Here is a 23151-nt window from a genome sequence, read left to right on the forward strand (position 1 = left end):
ACACAAGTGGTTCACAAGATCATCTCTTCCAGCTTTAGGTTGTGTCAACACCACATAAAGTCAAAGGAAAAAAATTATCCCTCATTCTGAGGAATGCTTGGATATTTTTCTGACATCAGAGAAATCTGCCACAGTTTCCAGACAAGGAGGTACTGCAAACCTCTATCCTAGTAGGCACAGGGAGAAATTATGGTATCACTGTGGGTGGTAACTGCTGGCAATCATCAACTACTTTTGACGGCAAACACTGTTGGATTGAGCATGTAACAAAACAGCTCCCACAAGCACCGGCTTTGGGATGAGAGGAAGAAACAATGGACCCTCTTTCAAAAACTCAGGATACTTTCAATAATGAGGGCTCCAAAGATGTGCTTGGGAAACAAAAGTACCACAGTGGTCTCTATAGGCTTTGACTTGGGACTATGAGCAGGAATCACAGCTGGGGAGACTGAGACTCAGATAAGCAGGACTGGAGGCTCAGGGGGGAAAAAGAAGGAGGAAATTGAATAAAACCTGTAATGCTCCACAGAATGATGTTAAAAATAGAAAGACGTCTGAAAACTGCTTAATGCCCTTATCTCCTTGACTCTGGTTCCAGCTTTGGTTACTGTTTTCACTCCTAGCCAGCAAAAGCTAATGAAAACAAAGGTTACATACATCTTTAAGTTGATAAAAACCAAGATAAACAGGGACACAGAAAGGGGTTTGTTCCTGGTGCTGTCTGGTTTTGATGAAGTGAAAATGCCACAGCTGCCATTAGGATGGGGCTTGATTCATTTCCCTGTCTCTGCTCCTGGTTTTAGTGTAAACACGTGTTTTTACTGTCTCCACACAGCTGCCTCTTTATCAATCCCAGATGTCCAGCAGGTTTTTGCGTTTGGAGCCCAACAGAGCTCCCCACATGTGCTTTTAATTCCTGTGATTCTAGAGAAAGGACTTATCAGAGAACAGATCTTTACCTTTAAGAACAATCTTTCACACTGGGATAAACTTTCTCATGCTAAAATATATGCACAGACAGACAAATAACATGCTTTCCATGTGGCTGGAAATAGCTCTCCATGTCCCTGCTCCTCATTAATGAAGGCTATTCAATCTTCCCTCCACTCAGCTCATCTTCTCCACTTTCTTGAGTTGATGGCTCTGTAATCATTTCCATGACAACCCCGGATGATGCCACGGACAAAGCAAAATGATTTAAGAATAAGAGCTCTTCTCTGGTAGATTTATGTAGGATTTGAGTATAATTTTCTTCAGTAATCATAGGGGAAACAGGAGATTAGAGAACAAGAATCACAACAGCTAGATAGTAAGGAGAGCAATTTACCCCACCACAATGCAGGGTAATCCCCCACAGATCATCTTCTAAGGGTTGAATCTTTGAAGCTATGTCAGCAACTAAAGATACAGACAGGGCCCTAGTGGGATTTTGGTTTTTTTTTTTTTAGTATCTCATTTGTGCCCAATTGAACCTTCAGATGGCCAAATGTTTGGGTTTTTTTTTTATTTTTTGTTTGTTTGTTTTGTTGGTTTTTTGTGGTTTATTGTTGTTTTGTTTTTGTTTGTTTGTTTGTTTGGTGGTTCGTTTGTTGTTTGTTTTTTTTTTTTTAATCTGGCCATAAAGCCTTTCTGGCTAATCACTCTTGTCACAAAATTTCTACTAATTCCCTTGGGAGACTTCTATAATAAAGTGGGTCTCCTGTTACAGCTATCTAGACTAAATTTTCAATTGATTGCTTTCACTTTATTACCACTTTGACAAAGTAATCTGGGCCAGCCTAAATATTTCCATCCCTCCTTTAAGCTACATGAAAGGGCTTTCTCAGTTACTTCTCAGTCTGTCCTTGAATGGACTCCGTTGGTGGTGTAAGATTAGACTGGGCAATGCTGAACTTTTATCATGCAGGTGCCCTTAGAGATGACTTTTTCCCAAGCATCTCTCCTTATTTCAGCTACTGAATTGTATTGTTGCTACTCCATCTTGCCCAGGTGCTAAGTTTATTCTCAAGTTTCAGTAATGTTTTCTCTGTTTCTGCTGATGTTTTTAACACTTGCCCATTTCTGTGTCTGGCTATCAGCACAGAGCACTTGCCATCATGCCCTCTTTACTCAGCCAGCCCCCTTCTCAAAGCTGCCCCCACAGAGGCTGCACTTACGGATTACTTCAACTTTGTACGTTGCATTGATTTCTCCAACTTTGTTAAACACTCGGCAGGTGTATTTCCCACTATCCTCTGGCTTCAGGTTCTTCAGGTTCAGCGTCCACTTCTTCTTCTTGTTCTCCCCAATCTCTTGGGGCGTCAGGGGTTTGTTGTCCTTCAGCCACGTGATGTCAGGCCGTGGGTTCCCGCTGGCCACGCACTTCAGGCGGATGGAGCTGCCGACAGGACGGGCGATCACTCTCCGTCTCATCTTGGCAGGCTGCGTGAACCTGGGCCGGGCTGCAAAAGGCATGAAAAATTGACTGTGGTGAGCAAAGGGCGTGCAAAGAATGATGCTGCTGTCAAGTGTTACGGCCAAATTTGCTTGAGAGGCACCTGGCAGCCCTATACATACCAGTGTATCACCCTCATATAGGATCAAATTGATTTCATTAGAAAGGAGACACCATCCAGCCTGATGCTTTTGAATGTCTACTGGACCGCTGTGGCCACCGCATTAGCCTTCTCCATCGTACAACCCTGTAATTTCTCAGTGTCCGTAAGGGAACTGCATCAGATCATCCCACAAAATAATACCAAAATCATGCTGTTGTAGCTGAAAGCAAAATGTGGCCCCATAATCACATTATAATTGTTACCATATTCCATGCCACAAATGCAATCCCTTAGCCAAGACCAAAGGAAAAACCTCAGATTCCTGTCAGGCTGACACTGGTGTTCACTTGAAGCTTCATTTTCTGAAGAAGTTCTGCCCCTTAATTCCCACTGGCTTTAACGGGACTTAAGAATCAACTTCTTTTCAATATGTATGCCTTAGAAGTGTGCCAAACTTTTGTACGTTGATCTGAACTTAAATGTACGCAATTTGTTCAACATTAATTTATGAAGCATTTATGTTGAAAGGCCCAAAGAAGCAAACAAACAAAACGAAAGACCCAATAAAAAACCCTTGAGTTTGCTACTACAGGCTATACCATGCCAGTCCATCCCAAAAATGGAGAAGCTGAAGCAATAGCTGCTGGTGGACAGAATCATGGGTTAAGATAGTCACCTTGTCTTAGCAAGGAAATCACCAATATTTCTAATGGCAGTGACAAAACCACTAGGAAATGCAAGGTCCCAGCCTGACAAGATCTTAAACTTATACCCTTGACTGCACCTAACTTTAATTCAGATTATGTAAGAATTCCAGAGGGAAAAGAGGTGGCACCATTACATCCTAGTAGCTTTACTGACATTGTAGAGTTTTTCTGTGAAGTCATGAGTCAGTCTCACTAATCAATAGAAAGCAAATGATCTTTGCAAAAACTTTTAAGACAGTTGAAACAATAGAACATGACCTGTTGCAAGGCAACAGCTTGTCTAAGTGTCCTGTGATGAAGAATTAAAAAAAAAAAAATCACAAATTTCTCACAATTACTTTAATTATGCAACACCAGTCCAGGGGCACTTCTAACTGCAGCCTCCTGCTGAGATTAACACCACTTCTGACTCCCACTTGGCACTATCCCCCTACATCCAAAATACTCCTGCCAAATCCACCTGTCTTCTTTTTTTTATTTTGGCAAAACCAGTTTCTCCTCTGAGTCCATCCAGCACTTCCATTTTCCCCCTGCTTTTGAACCCTGTTTCTTGTGTACTATGATCTTACTCTTCAACCACGAAGTGCAGTCAGCCAGCATTTTTGCGCTCCCCTGGTAAATTCTCTCTGATCCTTTTCTTGGGAAATAAGAGAAATAGGTGATGAGTGGCCTGCTCTGTGGCACACTGGGTTGGATCATGCCCATCAGCCACTGGCCTTCACCAAGAGCAACTGGAAAGCCATGACCTCAGTAGCATATAACACACCAAAGCAAGCTGAGAACATTGTGCTTCGGGTATCAGGGAAGCTAGAAACAGGACAGCACAGTGGGCCTCTGCTGCCCAGGGCTGAGGGCCAGAAGCTCTGGGATGTGCATTATAGCGGAGCTTTGCTGGATGGAGGAGGCTGATCATAGAATCACAGAATAGTGTGGGTCGGAAGGGACCTTCAAAGCTCCCCCAGTGCCCCCCCCGCCATGAGCAGGGACATCTGCACCAGCTCAGGTTGCTCAGAGCCCCGTCCAGCCTGGCCTGGGATGTCTCCGGGGATGGTTCATCCACCACCTCTCTGGCCAACCTGGGCCAGTGTTTCACCATCCTCAGTGTAAAAAATTTCTTCCTTATGTCTAACCTGAATCTCCCCTCTTCTAGTTTAAAACCATTACCCCTTTTCCTGTCATTACATGTGCTTCTAAAAAGTCTGTCTCCATCCTTCTTACAGGCTCCTTTTAAGCACTGAAAGGCCGCAATAAGGTCTCCCCAGAGCTTCTCTTTGCCAGGCTGAACACCCCAACTCCCTCAGCCTGATCTGCAGCTTCCTCTCTCCAAGCACATGGGAATGGCAGCCATTGCCCTTTGAGGTTTGTGAACATATTCCTTAGTCCTCACTCCCCTGCAGCCTTGCCCAACATCCCTCCCTCTCGGAAGAGGCCGCCCCTTGGCATACCCCTCTCTTCAGAGTCCTTTTCTGTAGGGGAAACCATCTGCCTCCACAGCCTTCCCTTGCTCCCTTTGGCTGTCATTTTGGGTCCCAGCCATTTCATGTTATTTCAAACTCTTGCTCAGAAATGCTTTACTCTCCACACAGAGTCTTTCATGTGTAATCTAATGAACCGGAGCAACTCTGGCACTGGAAGTCCTTGCGGTGACAGCTGAGCAGCAAGTGTGACATACTAACCCACTCCACAGGTCACGGTGCCTCAATTGCTGGGTATTCCCTTGGGGGTCTGCTGCAAGAGAAGGCCCCCTCCCAGAAAGAAAAAACAATCACCCTCCCAAAAAGACAATTAACCCTGTCAGAGCTGCACGTTGTGAGCAATGACATGCTGAAGTTTATGTCTGAGCTGAGGGAGACATGCTGATAAGGGCTGTCTTTGTGGAAATCAAGTAAATGTCTGCAAGGTGCATGGAGAGGTTAAGAACCAGCTGCGAAATGGGTTTAAACAGTTCATAGAATCATAGAATGTCCTGAGTTGGAAGGGACCCACAAGGATCATCGAGTCCAACTCCTGTCCCTGCACAGGACAACCCCACAGTTCACTCCATGTGTCTGAGGCCGTTGTCCAGTCTCTTCTTGGACACTGTCAGGCTTGGGGCTGTGACACCTCCCTGGGGAGCCTGTTCCAGTGTCCAGCACCCTCTGGGTGAAGAACCTTTTCCTCATGTCCAACTTGAACCTCCCCTGGCACATCTCCCTGCCATTCCCTCAAGTTCTATGGTTGGTCATCAGAGACCTGCCCTTCCTCCTCCCCTTGTGAGGAAGCTGTAGAACACAATGAGGTCTCCCCTCAGTCTCCTCTTCTCCAGGCTGAACTGACCTATGATTATACTCTGATATGGCGGTAATTTACTCCGAGACCAGGAACTGCAGATCCAGCTAGGGGTAGATCCTTTCTGGATGGGATTCCTGGGTTGGGACTTACATATCAAAGAGCAGGTTGGAGACAGGACAGTCACATCACCCATGCAAACTGAAAAGTCAAGTGAGTGACTCTAAGCTCTCGCCTTCCCTTACCTCTCTCCTGCTTCCACAGCAATATTTCAGAAAGACGTGGTGGTGTACCTGCTAATAAGGGCATTGAAAGATACAAACTCTCTTTCCTCCCAAGAAAGCAGGCCTGTAACATTTCTGGTTTTCCTCTCACTGCGACTCCTATGAATCTGTCTGGAGTTTTGCATTCACTCCTCATACATTGTTGCCCAGATACGTACCAAACTACAGGTAAAGCTAAACTTCTTTGGTTCTTTCTGTCTTTCTTTCTTCGTCTTTTTAAAGAAGGTTAAGTGATTATGTAGTCTCAAAAGCTACTCCAGGCTGTGTGCAATATGCTGAAACCAGATCCCATTTACACAGTCCTGAATGCTTCCTTGACAAAAGCCTGAATTGGACAAGTTTAGAAAAGCCAGTTAACAAAAAAGGGAAAAAGAGAGAGACACACTCATAAGAGAGAAAAAGGACCAGCAAGCACAAAGGAGAAAGAGGGAGAAGCAGCAGCATGAGAGAGAGGCAGAAAAATTCTCTTTTGAGTTGGTGCTAGTAAATGTCTGTCCCCAAACCTGTACCATTTACAGAAGTTTTGCTTGTTAGAGTGCCAGTGAGGGCCATTGCAAAGTGCCTCTGTGTTATTTACACTTCACATGCTTGTTCTCCTCCTCATCACTTGGCGTTTGCTTCATAAACATGAACTGCACATTTGTACAGTATAAATTATGCCACAAAGAAGAGCAAGGGAAAACACCAGTGGATGAAACAAAGAGACAGTGTTGTGTAGGGGTTCCTTGATGAAACGCTGTTTACCATGAAGATTTATTCAAGCTAATGAAAATGAAATTAAACACAAGGCTGTCAGCCTTGTGGCTGTGGGACACCTCGAGGTGCATGGATTAGCCACAGAAGCTCCTATCGGACGTTGCTCATACAAAGCGAGGTGGTTAGCTAAAACATGTAGTCTGACACGATCCACCACAATTACCTCCACACAGCGACAGTACCACTTCAAGCTTTCCCAAAACTTAAACAAAAAGCATCATGATACAGCTAAGTATTGAAATACTTTCAAGTCTTTTGGATAAGAGCTCAGCCAGTTATGGGAAGATGTTCATGGGGATATTTTATCTTTTCCCCATCAGCTCCCTGCTCTTGATGGGGGCAGGACCTCTCCCCAGTGATACCATTCCATGATACTAGCTGGGAAGCGAAGTGAAGCTGCCTTTTTTTTTTTTTTACCATGCTTCTCCTCTCTCACTTCTGTAGGGCCCAGGATTCTGCAAACACAAACTATTCCTTCACCCATTATCCTCCAGAGTCCTGCAGACACACACTGACCCTCCCTGCACAATAACCCACACCAGCAATTTGCTGGTGAATACTGCTGGATGGAAAAGGCTTGTGTTTGTGTGTGTGTGTGGTCTGCCCCAGCCATTTCCCTGCTTGGGGAGGGGAGACAGGTGGGATGGAAGGGGAAAAAGCAGAGGTGCAGGAACGCTCTGCAGCACAAAGAACAACTGGACCAGGGCAGCATAGAGCAAGATACAATCTGATACAAGATTGTCAATGCCTAATAATTGAGTAGCACTTAAATCTTTTTTCGTAAAATTATTTTTTTTATTGATCCATCACGGACCAGCTCTACCAGAAGAACATCCAGCATGGCATTTAGTTTCTGCTCCTATCTCCACCATGGTACTGAAGAACGGAGAGATGGCAGCTTTTCTTGCTAGCTGCTGAATCCCGCCTGGACTCCTGACCTCTAGTTTACCTAAGCCACCTTTCCTCTAGGTCTAAAATGTTGTCATCCTTCCCCAGAATCAGTAAAGGTTACCTTCCTCTCCCAGAGCAAGCTCAGTCTCAGACAAACCTGTAATTCAAAGCTGTTATGGCACTTCCTCTTCCAGGTGTGGACTGGACTACACTGCAGCACACCACGTCCCTTCTTTGTCAGCTCCTGAGGAAATCTTGCCTCAGCTCAAGTGAAACGGTGAAAGCTTGACAGGTTCCACCCCTACCACTGCTATGAGGTTACTCCCTGGCCACGAATGTGGTGCAAAGTCACCTCTGTATTATGAAATTAAAAGGAGGGATGTACTGCAAGAGTGAAATGGAAATGCTGTGCTTCATCCCTTGAGGTCATAAACTCACATCACACTCCTGTAAGTAATGGCCAAAAGCTGTTTGGCATCAGCCCGACAACTTATTGTCCTTCAAGGAGTGCTTAGACCAAACTTTGGACCTGCAAGTCTTGAGGTGATTCAGAACCTGCTCCAAGTGAGATTTTAGCAGTTCCCCAAAGCTCTGCAACAGCATCAAAATTCTATGCTTGAACAGTCCAGGGCTTAGAGAAATTCATGCAGGTGCCTAAAAGAGACAGTAATTTAAAAAAATACTCAGCTTTGGCTTAATGCTAATTCTCCTGAAGTGAAGTCAGACCTCACATTTGCCCTCCGTGGGAGCAGTGTTATGTTGGCACTGAAGGCTTTTGGAAATATTGCTGTAAAAGTCAATATGCCTTTTACAGACAGTCTATGAAAGCTGTAATAGCTGCTCATGCAAAAGAAAGTCAGTGCCCAGAAAAACAAATGCAAGGGAGAACCATGTTGGCTGTGCCCAGAAAAACAAATGCAAGGGAGAACCATGCTGGGGTATACGGCAGGGGGCCCTAGAATGGACCATAGGCTGCATTTCACAGAAGGACGCTTGGGTGGGATCCATTCACAGTGACATGTTCAGCTGATGCTCTATTATTTGACCATCTGTAGGGAGAAGTTGCTCCAGTCGCTCTGCCTTTCTTTTCCCTTTCCCTTTCCCTTTCCCTTTTCCTTTCCCTTTCCCTTTCCCTTTCCCTTTCCCTTTCCTTTTCCTTTCCCAACTACAAAACGTGCCACATGAATGGCACTAAACCAAGAACCGAGGAAAATCAAAAACATACTCTGCTCCTTACCCCATTGCTTCCCAGAATGATCTTCATATTCACCATTGGAGCCTTCAGGTGCCTGGCTATCCTTTCTCGAGCTGGCATCATCTGCAAAGGAAAGAAAAGAGAAGATGTTAAGAAGGTCTCCTGCAGTGCAGCAGCATGATAACAAGTTTGCATTTCCTCCTGGAGGAGCCATGCAGCTGAAAGACACTCAACATACGTTTGGTATCCACATCCCAGCACTTACAGCCTGGCCAGTTTAATGCACAATTTAGTTCGCTGCTTTATGAGCTTTTCGGCAGGCTACCAAAGCAATGGGAGATTAATCAATGTTTCCATTAATAGCTGACAAAAGCCTCTTTGTTTATGTTTACAGGTTGCTGTTCCCTAGGAGGAGCTGATCTGTTGTACCTTTTATGCAAATGATGGTATAAATCAAAATTACAGCTAATTAAACCTAGGAGGTGGGGGAAGACTTATGTGATCAGTCTCACAGAGCGCACACAGTGGAATTAGGGCCACTAATTTTCCTTTCATTTTCCATACAAAATCAAGAAAGCAAGCAGGTCTGGGGTCAAATGAGCCCTCAAGGGATACTGAAGCAAAGCTATGGCTGGAGAAAGCAATATCAAATTGAAAAGGTGCAACCCCCAAGAGGGGAAAAAAACCAAACCAAACCAAAACCCACACAAAACCATAAGGTTTCACCCCAGAAGGTGAAACCCCTGCCTCTCCAGCAGATCCCACCTCAAGTTCCCACTGTGACATGGCCAACTACAAGGTCTCCACAAGGGCACCAAGCAGTTCCCTGAGCCTCCTTCTGCAACACAGGTGGTGCCGGTGGCCTCACACCTCTGCAGTGCCTGGATATGAAGCTTTTTCCTCCCCCAGTAACGGCCCAACCTCTACTGCACGAGCTCTCAGCTCAGAGCATCCTCTTATAGGAATGCATTGCACCAGGATGGAGGTCCACCTGAGGGACGTTGGGCACCTACGGGTGATGGCACAGCAAAGTGTGGCCCTTCCAAGGCCACTTCCTTGCACTACGGTCTGAGCAGCTCCATACAGCAGCTGGATTTGAGGTGAAGTTCTTGATCAAGAGCTACTCAGCTCATAGCTAAAGTGTACTGAAGTGCTGAAGTTTGATTTTCAGTGATAGGTCAAGTGAAGGCTGGGAAAAAAGTTCACCTCAATTAGGAACTGTTCCACAATGATGTAAAAAAAACCCAACAAACAAATCAAGAGAAGTGGAAACACCTGACACACGGAATGAATCCCTCCAAATGCCCAGCTCCTAAAACCCGTAAGTAAAAGTCTCATGAGCAAAAGAGAGGAAATTTCTTGCTGTAATCTCTGCGGCAGAGAGGAAAAACTTATCTCAGCTTATACATGAGCATGTCCCCATCCCTGCCCCGAAAATGTACAAATAGTCGAACTGCTCTTTACAGTTGTTTCAGAAGTTGGGTTGTGCTTAAACAGCGTTTATCGCGTAAACTCCTGTGAAGTCTTTGTGCGAGAAGAATATGTGTTTAACCCCATCCTCACCCCAGTTTCCACTATTTTGGAAAATCATCCCGTCTCTTCAACATGGGGCATTTTATGCCGACACGTGCCCCGCTCTCGTTTGCTGCTGTCCCTTATGCAGAGCGGTTGCAATGCCATATGGGTTTGTCCCCCCTCACCCCTGGCAGATTTTTCCCTTCTCCTTGTGGTTACTTCAGCAGTTTCCCCCCGGCGGTATGTGCAGCTGTCGCCTCGAGGCGGAAAGAAAACTTTCAGGGCAGCAGCGTGCTAGGCTCTTACTTTGGCTCCCTCCAGCTGACTGCCCCTTCCCACCTTCTCCCCCTCCATCTATCGCTGGAAACCCGAATGCTTTCCCAGGGGTCCAGCCAGTTCCCAGCCCAAACCACAGGGAAGCAGCATGAAACATCGACCCTTGCATGGTGCAAACGTTCTGTCCAGTCTCTGCCGAGGCTGGCTCGCAGCCTGTGTTGCAAAGGAGACAAGTAACCCATGTGCTGCATTTTACAAATATATTTTTACAGCCATGGCAAACTGAACGCAGGGAATACAAATATACTCATTATATATGATGGCTTGCATATGGCAGATTGTCTCCTTTCAGTCAAAATACTGAATTGATTCCCTTCTGGCACTTGTACAGTTTTTCACATAAGTATCAGTAGTGCTACAAATGAAATCTTGGACGCTGTCTGACAAAGAACTTAGTAAATCCCTTAGCATGATTAGAAAAATGTATTAAGTAATGGAGAAGAAAGAAAAACTGCAGCCAGAGGTATAGGATTCCTTCCCATTGTTAACTGCCGAATATCTTAAAAGTGGTTAAGACATTTAAGTGGTGATGTTCTGTCAATTTTATCTTAATCCTACTCAGCTTGATGTACAAAGAGCAGCATATCCTCCCCTTGCCTCCTGCCTCATGTTACAGTATGTCAGCCCATGTGCGCTCCTCCTGCCTACACACAAGGAGTGACTGGCGTTCTCAACACCTCTTGACTCGCTGCCAAGCTTTTGATGTAAGTAAAATTGCTCTGAATCTGTTTGATCCTTTGAAGATGCTTCATTGGTTGTTATCCCGCCAAATCACAAACCTGCGGAGTAACTCGCCAAACCCAGAAAAACATCATTTTGCGGTGAAGAGATCAGGATAACTAATGCCACCATGCTGAGCCTATGAAATAGATAATTTGGTGGGGGAGCAAGACTGAAATAAATAACTGCACGCATTTATGCATGTTGGTTTAGATCCACTGGAACCAGTTTTGTCTTTGTTAGGAATGTGGTGATGTTAACAACAACACATAGCAAAAGTCTCAGGGAGTAGGGAAATGCCATAAACATGGAAACTCATGTAGAGCAAAACTACTCCTTCCCATCACCAGGGCTGCACACTGGGTGATGAATGTTACAGCAATATGCAGCGAATTCTGCTCCTACCTTCAGCATGACCATATTTGAACAAACTCATGCTTGAGAGCTGTATGAAAAAACTTCATTCATGAAACCCGTGAATTGGATGAAATTCAGCAAAGCTCATTTTGGGAAGATTCTCTGAAGCCCAGGAAACTCTGGTCAAGCTTAAAAGTGTGAGTGAGGCAGCAGAATAGCCAGTGAGATAATGATAAAGTGTTAACCTGAGATGTGAGTGACCCAGGGTCAAGTTCCTCTTCTGCTGCATTCAGAGAGGGATTTGAACCTCTCCTTTTGCACCTTGGGTGAGCGTCTTAAGCTCTGAACTGTGGTCTCAGAGAGCCAAAAAAGAGTTTATTATTATATAAAGTGGAACTGCTCTGTGGGAGACAGACATCTCAGGAATATCCCCAGGATGGAAGACTCCTGTCTATACTTCAGATATCACCAAGATTTGACTTCCTTCTGCCCCATCCAAAGTTAGTACTGTGGCTGCATGGAAATAATGTTTCTCTCTGTTTTGAAGAACTTTCTTGCTTTTTAATTTTTTATATCAAGTTGTTTCCTAGGGTAGGGAAGCGCTTTTGCAGTTTGTTCTAGTCCCTGTGCTAGCAGGGATGGATATCTTTCTGTATCACAGACACACTTCGGTCAGCCTGTTCCTTCCCAGGGAGGGATCTATGACAGTGAAAGCAAAGCCAAATTTCCCAAAAGTTCAGAGACATCTGTTTCAATCCAAACCTGGAGTCTGAAGCCTGGTTAATACTGCCAGAACTGAAGACCTGCTGTTTGCATTTCACCCCAAGCTTTACAAATGCAACTGGCCTGGCAATATTCTTATTAGACAGAGAGTTGACCTGAAAAAATAAGCCACATTCAGATACGTATGACAAGCATATATAATGATGAGTTAGTAGCAGAAATCACAGGAGTCTTAGCCATATTCAAAAATGACCTAATAAGCTGATTGCTTACTCGTACTCTTGTCACCTCCCACAGAGGCAGGCAGGTCAGGGTGATAAGTACATACAAAAAAATCAGCCTGCAGCCAAAGGGCAACAGGGACCAGCTATGCAGCGTTGTCAGCCCTGCTGCCAGCAGATTACCGCAAGAGGCAGTGCTAAGGAGGATGAGCTGCTGAAGTTTCCTACAAGCTCCCTTTTCTGTGACCTATACTGGAAGGTCATCCTGTACTGGACTTCTTGGACAGTATCACAGGCTTAGGAGAGCAGCCAGTTGGAAGATGAAGTGGAAAACCTGCCTTGAAAAATAAGCACTGACTAATTTTATGTCACGAGTATCTGAGGCTAAGAAAACACATACATGGTTAAGGTGTCCTCACTGTAGTATTTGGTTCTGTGGTGTTACAAAGCATGCTGGCTGGTTGAGAAACCTGAAGTGGAAGGCTCGGATATCATGTCAGGTGACAGACTTGGAGGCACGAGACAAACTCGTGTAGCCCTTTCCCCTCCAAATACTGCACCTGGCCATACAAGACGGGGCCAGCATGGATCCAGAGGCATCAGCTCGTTGTTGGGGAATGCAGTCCCAGTGGTGTGACCTCCAGCTGCTCTCCAGCCATTGCCTCTCTCTTGCTTCAGGATCTCGTTCCAAGCTGGCTGCTAGGTCTGAGCTCCCACAGGACTGAGATGCTGGCACTGGGGAAGTGTGTGGTAGGGCTGAAAGGGGCAATCACAGCCTTGTTTTTACATAAGGCGTGACATGTCTGAGTGTATGAGGCCCTGATTGTAAGTGCTGACATCACGGGCCAAATTGTCCTTGCTCTCCATGTATTGCCTTCTATGGGTCTTTTTGGTCTATTCCCTCTCCCAAAGCAGGCAGGATTTCTGCAGAAAAGGGATTCTGTATTCTTCATCTGTTGACAAAGCACTTTGGGGACAAAGAGTGCCAGATAAGCTGGGTATAGTTACTGTTTATCACCACAGCAGAATTGTTCCATTCCCTCTTAAAAGTTATAACAAATAGAAAATTCTGCATAACGGTCCAGCTCTAAGAGAAAATGATGAGAAATATTCACAGACTGTCACCAAGCCAGGATCAAATTTTATTTACCCACAGACTCTCCATGAAGGCTCTGTGTTTTAGCCGAATGGGTATGACTGGTTTTCAGGCCAATACTATGTGCTGAGTGTCCATCTCCAAGTCAAAACAACAGCCCAAATTCTGAAGCAAAAATCTAGCCATAATATTTCTCTGTGATTCACAAAGTTGATTTAATTTGTTATAATGCAAGGCCCGTCCCTGCTCTGACTTGATAGGACCAGCTTTGGAGTCTTTGATGTCCGGGGCCTTGAAAGCCCCATTTCACAGATGAGCCAGCTTTGCATAAATAAACAAAGTGACCTCTGAACTGGAGCCTGAGACCTGAGCACACTTCAAAGAGCTGGGGGAGGCGACGGGGGGGTCTACGGGGAATGAAGCGATCAGCATGCATCATTAAGGCAGCCCCCCGCTCAACGCCGCTGAACAAGGGGTGTAAATAAAAGGAGGGAGGCAAGCAGAGAGGGGGTGAAATGAGGGGGAAAGTGATGTAATCCAGTCAGGCTCGAACAATTATAATGAGGCCTTCTCCCACGGATGAATGAAAGAGATCTCTCTGAACTCCAGCTTTAAGCGGCGACTCTTGTGTTTGCCCAGATGCGTCATATTCGTACATCATATTTGCTCCCCAATGTCCTTCACTGCTGCAGGTGTCTAGTGAGAGACAAAACACCAGTTGCTTGTGGGAGATGGCTCTTGTGCCTTTCCGAGGAGTTAAATCAGAATTGGTTCTGCTAAGCCCAACCAGTAAAACTGAGGGGTGGGAACGCACCATGAACTCAAACCAGGAAGCAATTTGACTTATTTTTCACTAGTCTTGATGATGCAGTAGACAGAAAATAAATACACATGAAAGTAAGTACAATCTGAAAAAAAAGTAGATCTCTGCAGTTTACTGCGGATAAATTCAGGATTTGCTGTAATAGCTGCTGGAATTTAAGGGGAAACACAAGGGAAAGATCATTCTGTACTTTGTTTTAGAGTCTTCTGCTATCCCGACTGGTTCATCTGATGCCCAGATGAATGATCCATGAGATATATATGCAGGTAGTAACAATTCTATCACCGGGTTTGTGGGGATTAAGGCACTTGCTTTCCCCAGATCTTCTTAATGTGGATTAACACCCCAGGTTTCACTAGAATTTCAGCTGGTATTAACCCCCAATGGCCAGGGAAACACATCCCAACCTACTGGCTAGCACATGATTTTCATGTGAAAGCCACCACTGCCAGCTGTCAGGATTTTATTACTCATCTTGTGTTACTTGGGATTTTTCTGGAAAGCCTTGATCCTGGCAAGTGACTACTTGACAATCTAGTTTTTTCTGTGACTAAATAATGATTTTTAACATCCGTGATTGTAAAGAAGAACTCTGCACAAATATATGTTAAAAGCTTGGAGGAAAAGCAACAAAACGCTGATTTTTGAGATCTTGTGTATTTTCAGCTTGTTTGGTGGTTTTGCTAGGTCTGAATTATGGCTTAAGGACCCTTGGTACTGGTGATCCATAGATGAATCCCAAGGCTGATTTGAAATAATGAAGAAGAATAAGAGGCAAAGTCCTCATCTTGACTAACTCTGAATTTCCTCACATCATTACGGTCTAATTTAGCACACCGCTTCTCTGAACCCTCGTTTCTGCCAGAGGCAGGCAGGACAAAACCCCAATGAACACATTCCACTAACACAAACCTGGTGTAAATCTTAGATACTATTTTGAATGTTTCTCATAGTTCTTCCATTGACTCTTCATCTCACGCTCACCATTCCTTAACCTGTCTACTATATTAACAGTGTCACCTACTGTATTATAAGTGCTGACGCTATGAGAAGACAGGAAATGTGTTTAGAATTTATTTGGAAGGGCACAGTGCAAGCAAAGGAACCAGGAATATTCGGAGGGAAGAAAAAAGATCTCATGAAGGAAACCCCTCTCCTTGGGCCCAGCCAAACAAAACCCCGCAAGAGGAAAAAGAAGAAACCCACTCAGAGGAGCACATAGCCAAGGAATACTCTACTTTTCTCAAAAAAACCAAACCAATCCAAAACAAAACCAACACAAACTAAAAGGTTACTGGCAGAGAATTTGCGTCTGTAACAGGCACTGAAGTATTTACTGCCTACTGCCTTTGGCTCCAGTTGGGCCAGAAATAACCAGAGGTATCGATATTGGAATTTCCTGAAAATAAAAAAAATGTTTGTGTTAGTGGCTTTTTTTTTGCTATTTTCAGCTCTGGCAATTTCGTGAAAGTTTTCATGTAAAATTTTTCATGTATTTTACTTCAGCCCCAGCACTGGGAATCTCTCTGTAAGCAGGATGCTTAGCAAAAGAAACATTCGCAGTCCAGCTGCCCCCCAAAACACTGGAGAGGCTCTGCAGTCTACAGAGCAAAGCCCTGGCTGGGACGTGAAGAAACAAGACTTCTGTCCCTAGGTAAGATCAGTAACTCACATTTTAAAGTGATGATGATGTACAGGCCCATCCTGTTACCTCTAGGTGACAAAGCTCTTAATTGGTGGTTATTGCTGCATCCCACATCTCAATACACAGGTGAACATATATCAGAAGCTACTACTTAATGACCAAAGAAGACTTAACTGCCTTTTGCAGAATGAAAAAAGGAGGGACTATGGGGTAGCATGGACGTATCAGAGCCCGTTTATTTTATGAGCTGATTCCAATCTAGCTCCAACAGCATGGGCAAACCGGTCCTACTTCTCTGGAGAGTTTTAGCAGCCCACAGAGAATCTAGCACTGCTGTGCATAAGCTCCTACCAGCACCTGAGCTAACTCTTTTACCACCAATTCCTTCTTAATACTGCAACCTATGCTGGGAGTCCAACATAGACACATCCCTTCTCTGTACTCTTGCAGACCACTAAAGACTGCTGTGGTTTATTGTTTGGGCTTGATTAAAAAGCTTTGGTATGAAAAGGGATCACATATTTCCTTAGAGAATCTTTGGAAGATCTAAAATTATAATAGTCTGACTATGGCTGAACTAGAGATTTTACAAATCCCTTTGCCAAAGTTGGCTCATCTAGTTCCCAAAGAAAGTTTTAGTAATTCCTTCGTTGTTGCTGTTAATATGGTATGATTGATAAGAGTCAAAAAGCACAACAGAAAAGGATGTTTGTGAAAAAGGAGAACTTGAAGACCATAAAAAATTCTCTATTGGCTATACGTATACAGGAGAACTTAGAAGCTCTCCTGAGATCCTGCATGGAGCTCTTCTGAGTCCATGCAGGATGAGACCTGGGCATACCATATTCGTCTCTCTCCTCTCCTTCTTTGTCTCCATGACTCTGTATCTGGTTGAGATCTACACCTACTTTATAACTCTTTTTCCTCCTTCTTCCCCAACTTCCATAAAGCTGTGGAGGGAGAAGCCTTCCCGAAGTTTTAGTTCTTCCCTTGCCCCTTGTGGTCTATCACTACCCACAGAGCTCACAAAGTCATCTGAGACATGTTCTCAGGCATGGTACATCTGCACATAGGGATGCTCCACCTCCTGCTGTAACCGCACAAAGAACCACAAGGAGAAACGGCTGGAGTTTTCACTGAACCACTGCAATTCCCTGGCCTACCATTATAACAATTACATTACAAGGGCAATCACAGGTCTTCCGCCATGCCGACTCCTCCAGACACAAGGACCTCCCGCCCTGCCCTCAGGTCTCCATTCCATTGGGGGTAAGAAAACAATTCTTCCTTCTTTGTTGTTGTTGTTGAGGTTACTTTTTTTATGAGCGTGCCCCAGCACACACAGACAGCAGCCCCGGGAGCTCTGCACCACAGGCACCAGTCTGCGGTTTTATTCTTGATCTACTACTGGAGAGGATGAAAGGGAGAAGAAATCAGAGAACAAGAGGAGTGGTTAGGCTTCTGCCTTGTCACCAGCACTTTCTGAGCATGAAATAGTAGCACAAAGACCCAGCAGTTACCAATTAGCTCTTCCAGACTTTGAACAAATTTATAATATTTCCCAGTATTTTTTAATTGATACTTGGACTGTGATATGATAACATTAAGGATTTCTTAGAAACAGCTTCCCAGTGTATTAGACACTGTTCACACACAGCACAAAAGACAGCCCTTGTTAAAAGAGTTTACTGCCTGGGTATTGCAGGCACGGACTGGATGTCACATCTATTGAGGTTCCTCAGTAAACATATTTTTCAGCATCCACCTGTTCTGGCCTGGTGAGGGAATGATGGAGGTCTTGTACTTTTGTAGAGTTGAAAGGCAAAGCTTCATTTATAACAATAATGAGTCTACCTGAATTTATAACAATTGTATTGAATTTATTATTTATAATAATAAATCATTAGTTACTTATGGTAAGCTTATGAACATTGAAAAGCATTATGTGATTTTAATCATTATCTGACAAATAAAGATGTTGAAATAGTCCTTATTTTAGAAACCTAACTCCAGTGCCCAATTTAGGAGTGAGAATGAGAAGAAGGTCAGGTTGACATCTACCTCTCTTCTCTTGACTGCAAAAGAGATGACGGAGGGAGCCTCAGCCACATACAGTGTGTGCCAAAAGCGAGGTGGTATGAACACTCCACCCAAGAACATAGGCCAAAATTCCATCTTCAACAATTCTAAATTGCTTAGGGTTGGGAGAGGAAGGCATGCCACTGAAAGGACTAACACAAGGTTAATGATAAGAAGATTACAGCAGAGCCGAAGATAAACTGATAAGACCTGGCTCTCAGCCTTCTATTTTAACCACTGTGCAGCTGCTGTTCCCCATAAAGTTATACCTCTATAACACCCCTCCCTAGTAGCACTGATCAATATTTATTATTTCCTTCACTGAGATGTGTAGGAACATCACTGATACATGTTCTATAGCCCTGAACTTCACATGGTCAACACAGCCAGCACAAAGAAATTTCCAGAGGGGTTGGAAGGAAAGAGAGGTCATATATGTCAGTGAATAAGTACAGGAATTATTTTTGGAAGGCATTTATAATCGAACAAAAATAATCAATCCCTTCCAAACACTGAGTTAATTCCTTAGTGTGGAATTACCCAATCCATCATGATGAACTGGGAATTGCTATACTGGACTTTACAGACAGGAATGTGGATCCAGCTGTTTCTTCAACACCAGTATGAAAATTATTGAAAACATTCTTTATGGGCTTACATATTTCATAGTCTTCTGGTAGAAAATAAAAATACCTCCTATGGAAGAAAATAAAACATCCTATGCAGCATAACAATTACTAAATGAAGCAAACTCTCTGAGAGGACTACTGCTTAACATCTTTAATGGAAAAAGTGAGTCCCATGTGTGTTTGCTTGAGGTGAAAAATCACACCTCATCAAGATCCATCACTAGCCTATTATGTTTTAACTTTGAAATCACAGTACCTATAAGAGGTGAAAGTGCTAAGAAATCAACAGAGGATGACAGTTTTTAATTGGGTGTTAGAGAACACAGAAAAATTTCAGTGTCTAAGATATTAGTTATATTTGATAAGACACAAAATGTTGTTAGGGAATCCTTCCTCTCAGATTCTAAAGTAAAGAGAGGTATTTCAAAAATTATGTCATTTGCAGCTGTCAGCCCCTCAACAGCCACCAACCTATGACTATATACTAAAATATATATATTTTTATATAGATAGATAGATAGATAGATAGATAGATAGATAGATAAATGGACTTTCTAAAGGACAGGTAAACCACTAAGACAGAAAGTACAGAAAAGGCATTTGAGAGAGGAAAAACAAATTAAGCATTTTTTTAAAAAAACCCCTTAGATTATCTTTTATTAACAGATTCGTATGCAGTGCTGTAATAGCAATATGACAGTGGTGTAACGTCTCTGACCACTATAGTCTACATTATGAGAAATAATTAAAGAAATTGACATTTTGGAGCCCAGTCATGAAAGACAGAAAGTAGCATCAGTGTCTGATGATGTCAAGTCTTTCAACATGGCCCTCATAAGCTGTTAAATACATAATTTTACAAGTGAAGTGCCATCCAGCTTCTACGTCATGTTCAATGACTGCTACATATATGTCTGGGTCATTGTCAGACTAATAATTAACTGGTTTAAGTAGCAAAATGTTACCACTTTTACAATTCTGTCCAAGAACAACTCTGGGCAAGTGGCAATTTTGTTGGCTCCCAAAAAACCCCTGAATACTTGGCACCCCACATAATGTGAGGATTACAGTATATTGCACTGGATAATATGGGCCTATGTCTTGCCAAAATTAAACCTAACCTAATTATTTGGAGTAAATTATAGCTTTCCATGTGGGGTAAAACACAAATTGTAAAAATGGTTGCTCCACAGTCAACTACCTAATCCCAACGCTGTCATTACAAATTTCTTAAACATACTTCAAAACAATGGATAGTGTAGTAAAGTCATTTCTGTGGATGGAATTAAATTCCCTTTTTTTTTTTCTTTTGTTTTATTTTATTTGAATGCCTGCCCTAGCACATGACCAGCAGTGTATGAGAATAATAACCAGATTAGGACCAGAAATGACCAGAGACAGGAGCTACCTAAGAAAATATGAGAAACCCAAGATTTTTTTAGGTAGAATTCACCAGCTTTTGGGTGCTGAGTTGCAGTGTTACTGCATTTTTTGGAGAGCGAGAATCATAGAATCACAGAATGTCCTGAGTTGGAAGGGACCCACAAGGATCATCGAGTCCAAGTCCTGTCCCTGCATGTGACAACCCCACAGGTCACATCATGTGTCTGAGGCCGTTGTCCAGTCTCTTCTTGGACACTGTCAGGCTTGGGGCTGTGACACCTCCCTGGGGAGCCTGTTCCAGTGTCCAGCGCCCTCTGGGTGAAGAACCTTTTCCTCATGTCCAACCTAAACCTCCCCTGGCACATCTTCCTGCCGTTCCCTCGGGTTCTGTCATGGGTCACTAAAGAGAAGAAGGTGGCTCTCCCGAAGACTCAGAACCCTCTACAGTCAAAGATGCAACACACCCTGTGTTAGTGCACTTCATACCTTGAACGTCTTTTCAAGGCTTCATTGAGATGAAGGAAGAGTGGCAGAGAACCTGGATGAGTGATGCTGTTTTGCAGGCAGGGAACAAAGGCATGGAGACCGTACAAATGCATTGAGAAGACAGATGAGGGTTGCAGTTGAATTCAGTGCTTGTCAATGAACCAGAGCTAGCGAACACCTAACCAGTTACCTGTCACCTGTGACCTCGCCGAGACAATCCATAAACCACTTTTTCCAAGAAGTATTTCACCTTCTTTGACATTTTGGAGCTAAAGCAGGTGCAGTTTATTCGCTTTCTGTGCAAGTTACCACATAAGGACTGATCTCGGAGAGCATGATTTAAGTCCTCCATTTAAAACAAAGAGAATATATATCTCCAAACTATCTATGGGAAAAAAAATATTTATTTTTTTCACTATTAAACAGTGCATCCTCCGAAATCTCTAAATACTCTAATGAGCACTGCAGTTACATACCTTATTTTTTACTGTAATAACATAGACTATTATTAACATACTCATATGAATATTGCATACTGAATGTATCCCACATGCTGTTGGCTATTTTAAACAACAGATGTGAGTGGGATTTAAATGCCAATTTTAAAACTGTGCAGTTGATTAAAATCCTGTGAGCCATTCATAGATTGCCAGATATTTTATTTACATGTATTCCTCCTATGTAAAATACTTCAGGGAATACTCTAGACCCCGGCATATGGTTTAGAACGATGATAACCGATGTTGGAGATGCCACACAGACAACAGGACATATTATCCGGTTACATCTGTGTGTAAAATGCTTCAAGATTTTTTGATGGAAGGAGTTATGAATGCGTAAGGCTGAGATGCTACATTTATATCCCTCTAAATCACACTCAGAGACAACAAGCAGTTAGAGCCCCATCAATGCAAAAACAAGGACTTTTGTGAATGCATTTCATTGCATCCATGTGCTGTTATCCTCCAGGGTAACTATGACTTGTGGGTGAACCTTGAAAAATTGCGGAGGATCAGCTTAAAAGGAGTGCTCCAATGCCAAAAAGCGTCCAAGCCTTGAAAACAGAAACCTTGTGAGAATAGCCTGTGCACAGTCAGACTGCAGAGCACTCAGGGTTTACTCTTCACTTCTTCTAACACCGGGGAAACCCCTCTCTGTGCCACGAATCTGACCGGCTTCAACTTCTGCATCTGCAGCCTCACAAATCCCACGGGCCCAAAACTCCCACGCTCTATAGCAGAGGCCCTGCCTGACAGATTACATGCAAATGCTACAAATACATCATAAGTTATAGTGGAGGAATGTTCACAGAGCTGCAGATGCGTTCGGGAAAAAAGATTCAGCAAGACCCCTTGGTAACTTCTCCGTGGCAATACGTCCTGAACAAGGAACTCGGTCGTTTGAAAGCATTCCTAATAATTCCTTCTGTTTTCATTAATAATATTAAATTTCCTGCTTCTTGGTTATCTTTTTGTTTTAACAAGCACAGTTTTTTTGTCTCGCCTTCTGACAGACTGTGCCACTGTAGTCTATTATTCCTATTTATGCTGAAGTAGTTTAAATGGACCAGGCATCCATATCCAAAATCAGCAAGTTGCAAGCCATAATCTCATACCAACCAGATTAACGTGACACCTGAGATGTGTTTTCTTTCAAGACATAGGAGTCTGAATGGCTGAAAGTGTCAGAAATGCATGAAAAAATAGTCTTTCTGCTTCAGAAACATATATGCTGTTGATTTTGTGGTGCTCATAAATGACTTTTGGTGATCTTTTTCTTGACAAAGAGCCAACTAAAATTGAATCAAATTGCAATAGGCTAATGGTTTGAAATCACTAGAATAAAAATAAGACAGTTGTTTTCTTACTATTTGAAATACTTCATTCTGGCCGAGAAATAATTAGGGGTGGATAAATTATCTGGTGTACAATTTTCTCTGGCATATTATTTTACTCGTGTCTTTCTTCTTCCTCTGCAGGGGGTGCTTGTGGTCATATTGTTCTTTTATTTATGGCTCACAGCCTTTTCAGTGGCAGCACGCACACCAAAGCACAGGCACCGAGCGGGAATGCAAATTCCTCGCGAGGTAACCAGCAAGAGAAAAACGTCCCAGACCATGCCAAATCTTTACAAGAATGGCAGTTAAACAGAAAACTATACCCTTAAAAACCAAAACCTTGGAAAACAGCAATGCTTAATTAGAATGTCATGATTTGTATATTTATGAGCTTTAAATATAAGGCCTGGCTCCCTGTTAAAATCTAATTGGTTCTTTTGAAATTCCCTTATAAAACACCGTTCATATTATCCAGCTGATGCATTCCCCTATTTATTTTGCACGATGGTGACTTGCTTCCACTTTGAATTGGTCGCTCCCAGGACTGCTCCCTGGCTCAGCTTTCAAGCTGATTTCTCTGACAAGCTGGCAGCAATAAAATAATTCATTCCAGAGGCTGAGAGAATCACCCGCAGCATATACAGCGAGTATCGTCTGGCAGCT

The 23151-nt window shown here is 43.4% G+C and overlaps 1 protein-coding gene across 1 annotated transcript in view; it reads right to left on the reverse strand.

Annotated features, from left to right (window-relative positions):
* The window catches only part of FGFRL1 (fibroblast growth factor receptor like 1), a 183593-nt gene that overhangs the window by 9884 nt on the left and 150558 nt on the right, over positions 1 to 23151 (reverse strand). The window contains exons 4-5 of the mRNA XM_065634789.1: positions 8681 to 8761; positions 2157 to 2441 (exon numbers count right to left, since the gene is read on the reverse strand). Of these exons, the coding sequence (XP_065490861.1) occupies positions 2157 to 2441; positions 8681 to 8761 (366 nt within the window). The remainder of the gene's footprint in view (positions 1 to 2156; positions 2442 to 8680; positions 8762 to 23151) is intronic.

The sequence above is a fragment of the Caloenas nicobarica genome, chromosome 4 (assembly GCF_036013445.1).
Source record: "Caloenas nicobarica isolate bCalNic1 chromosome 4, bCalNic1.hap1, whole genome shotgun sequence".
Classification (NCBI taxonomy): domain Eukaryota; kingdom Metazoa; phylum Chordata; class Aves; order Columbiformes; family Columbidae; genus Caloenas; species Caloenas nicobarica.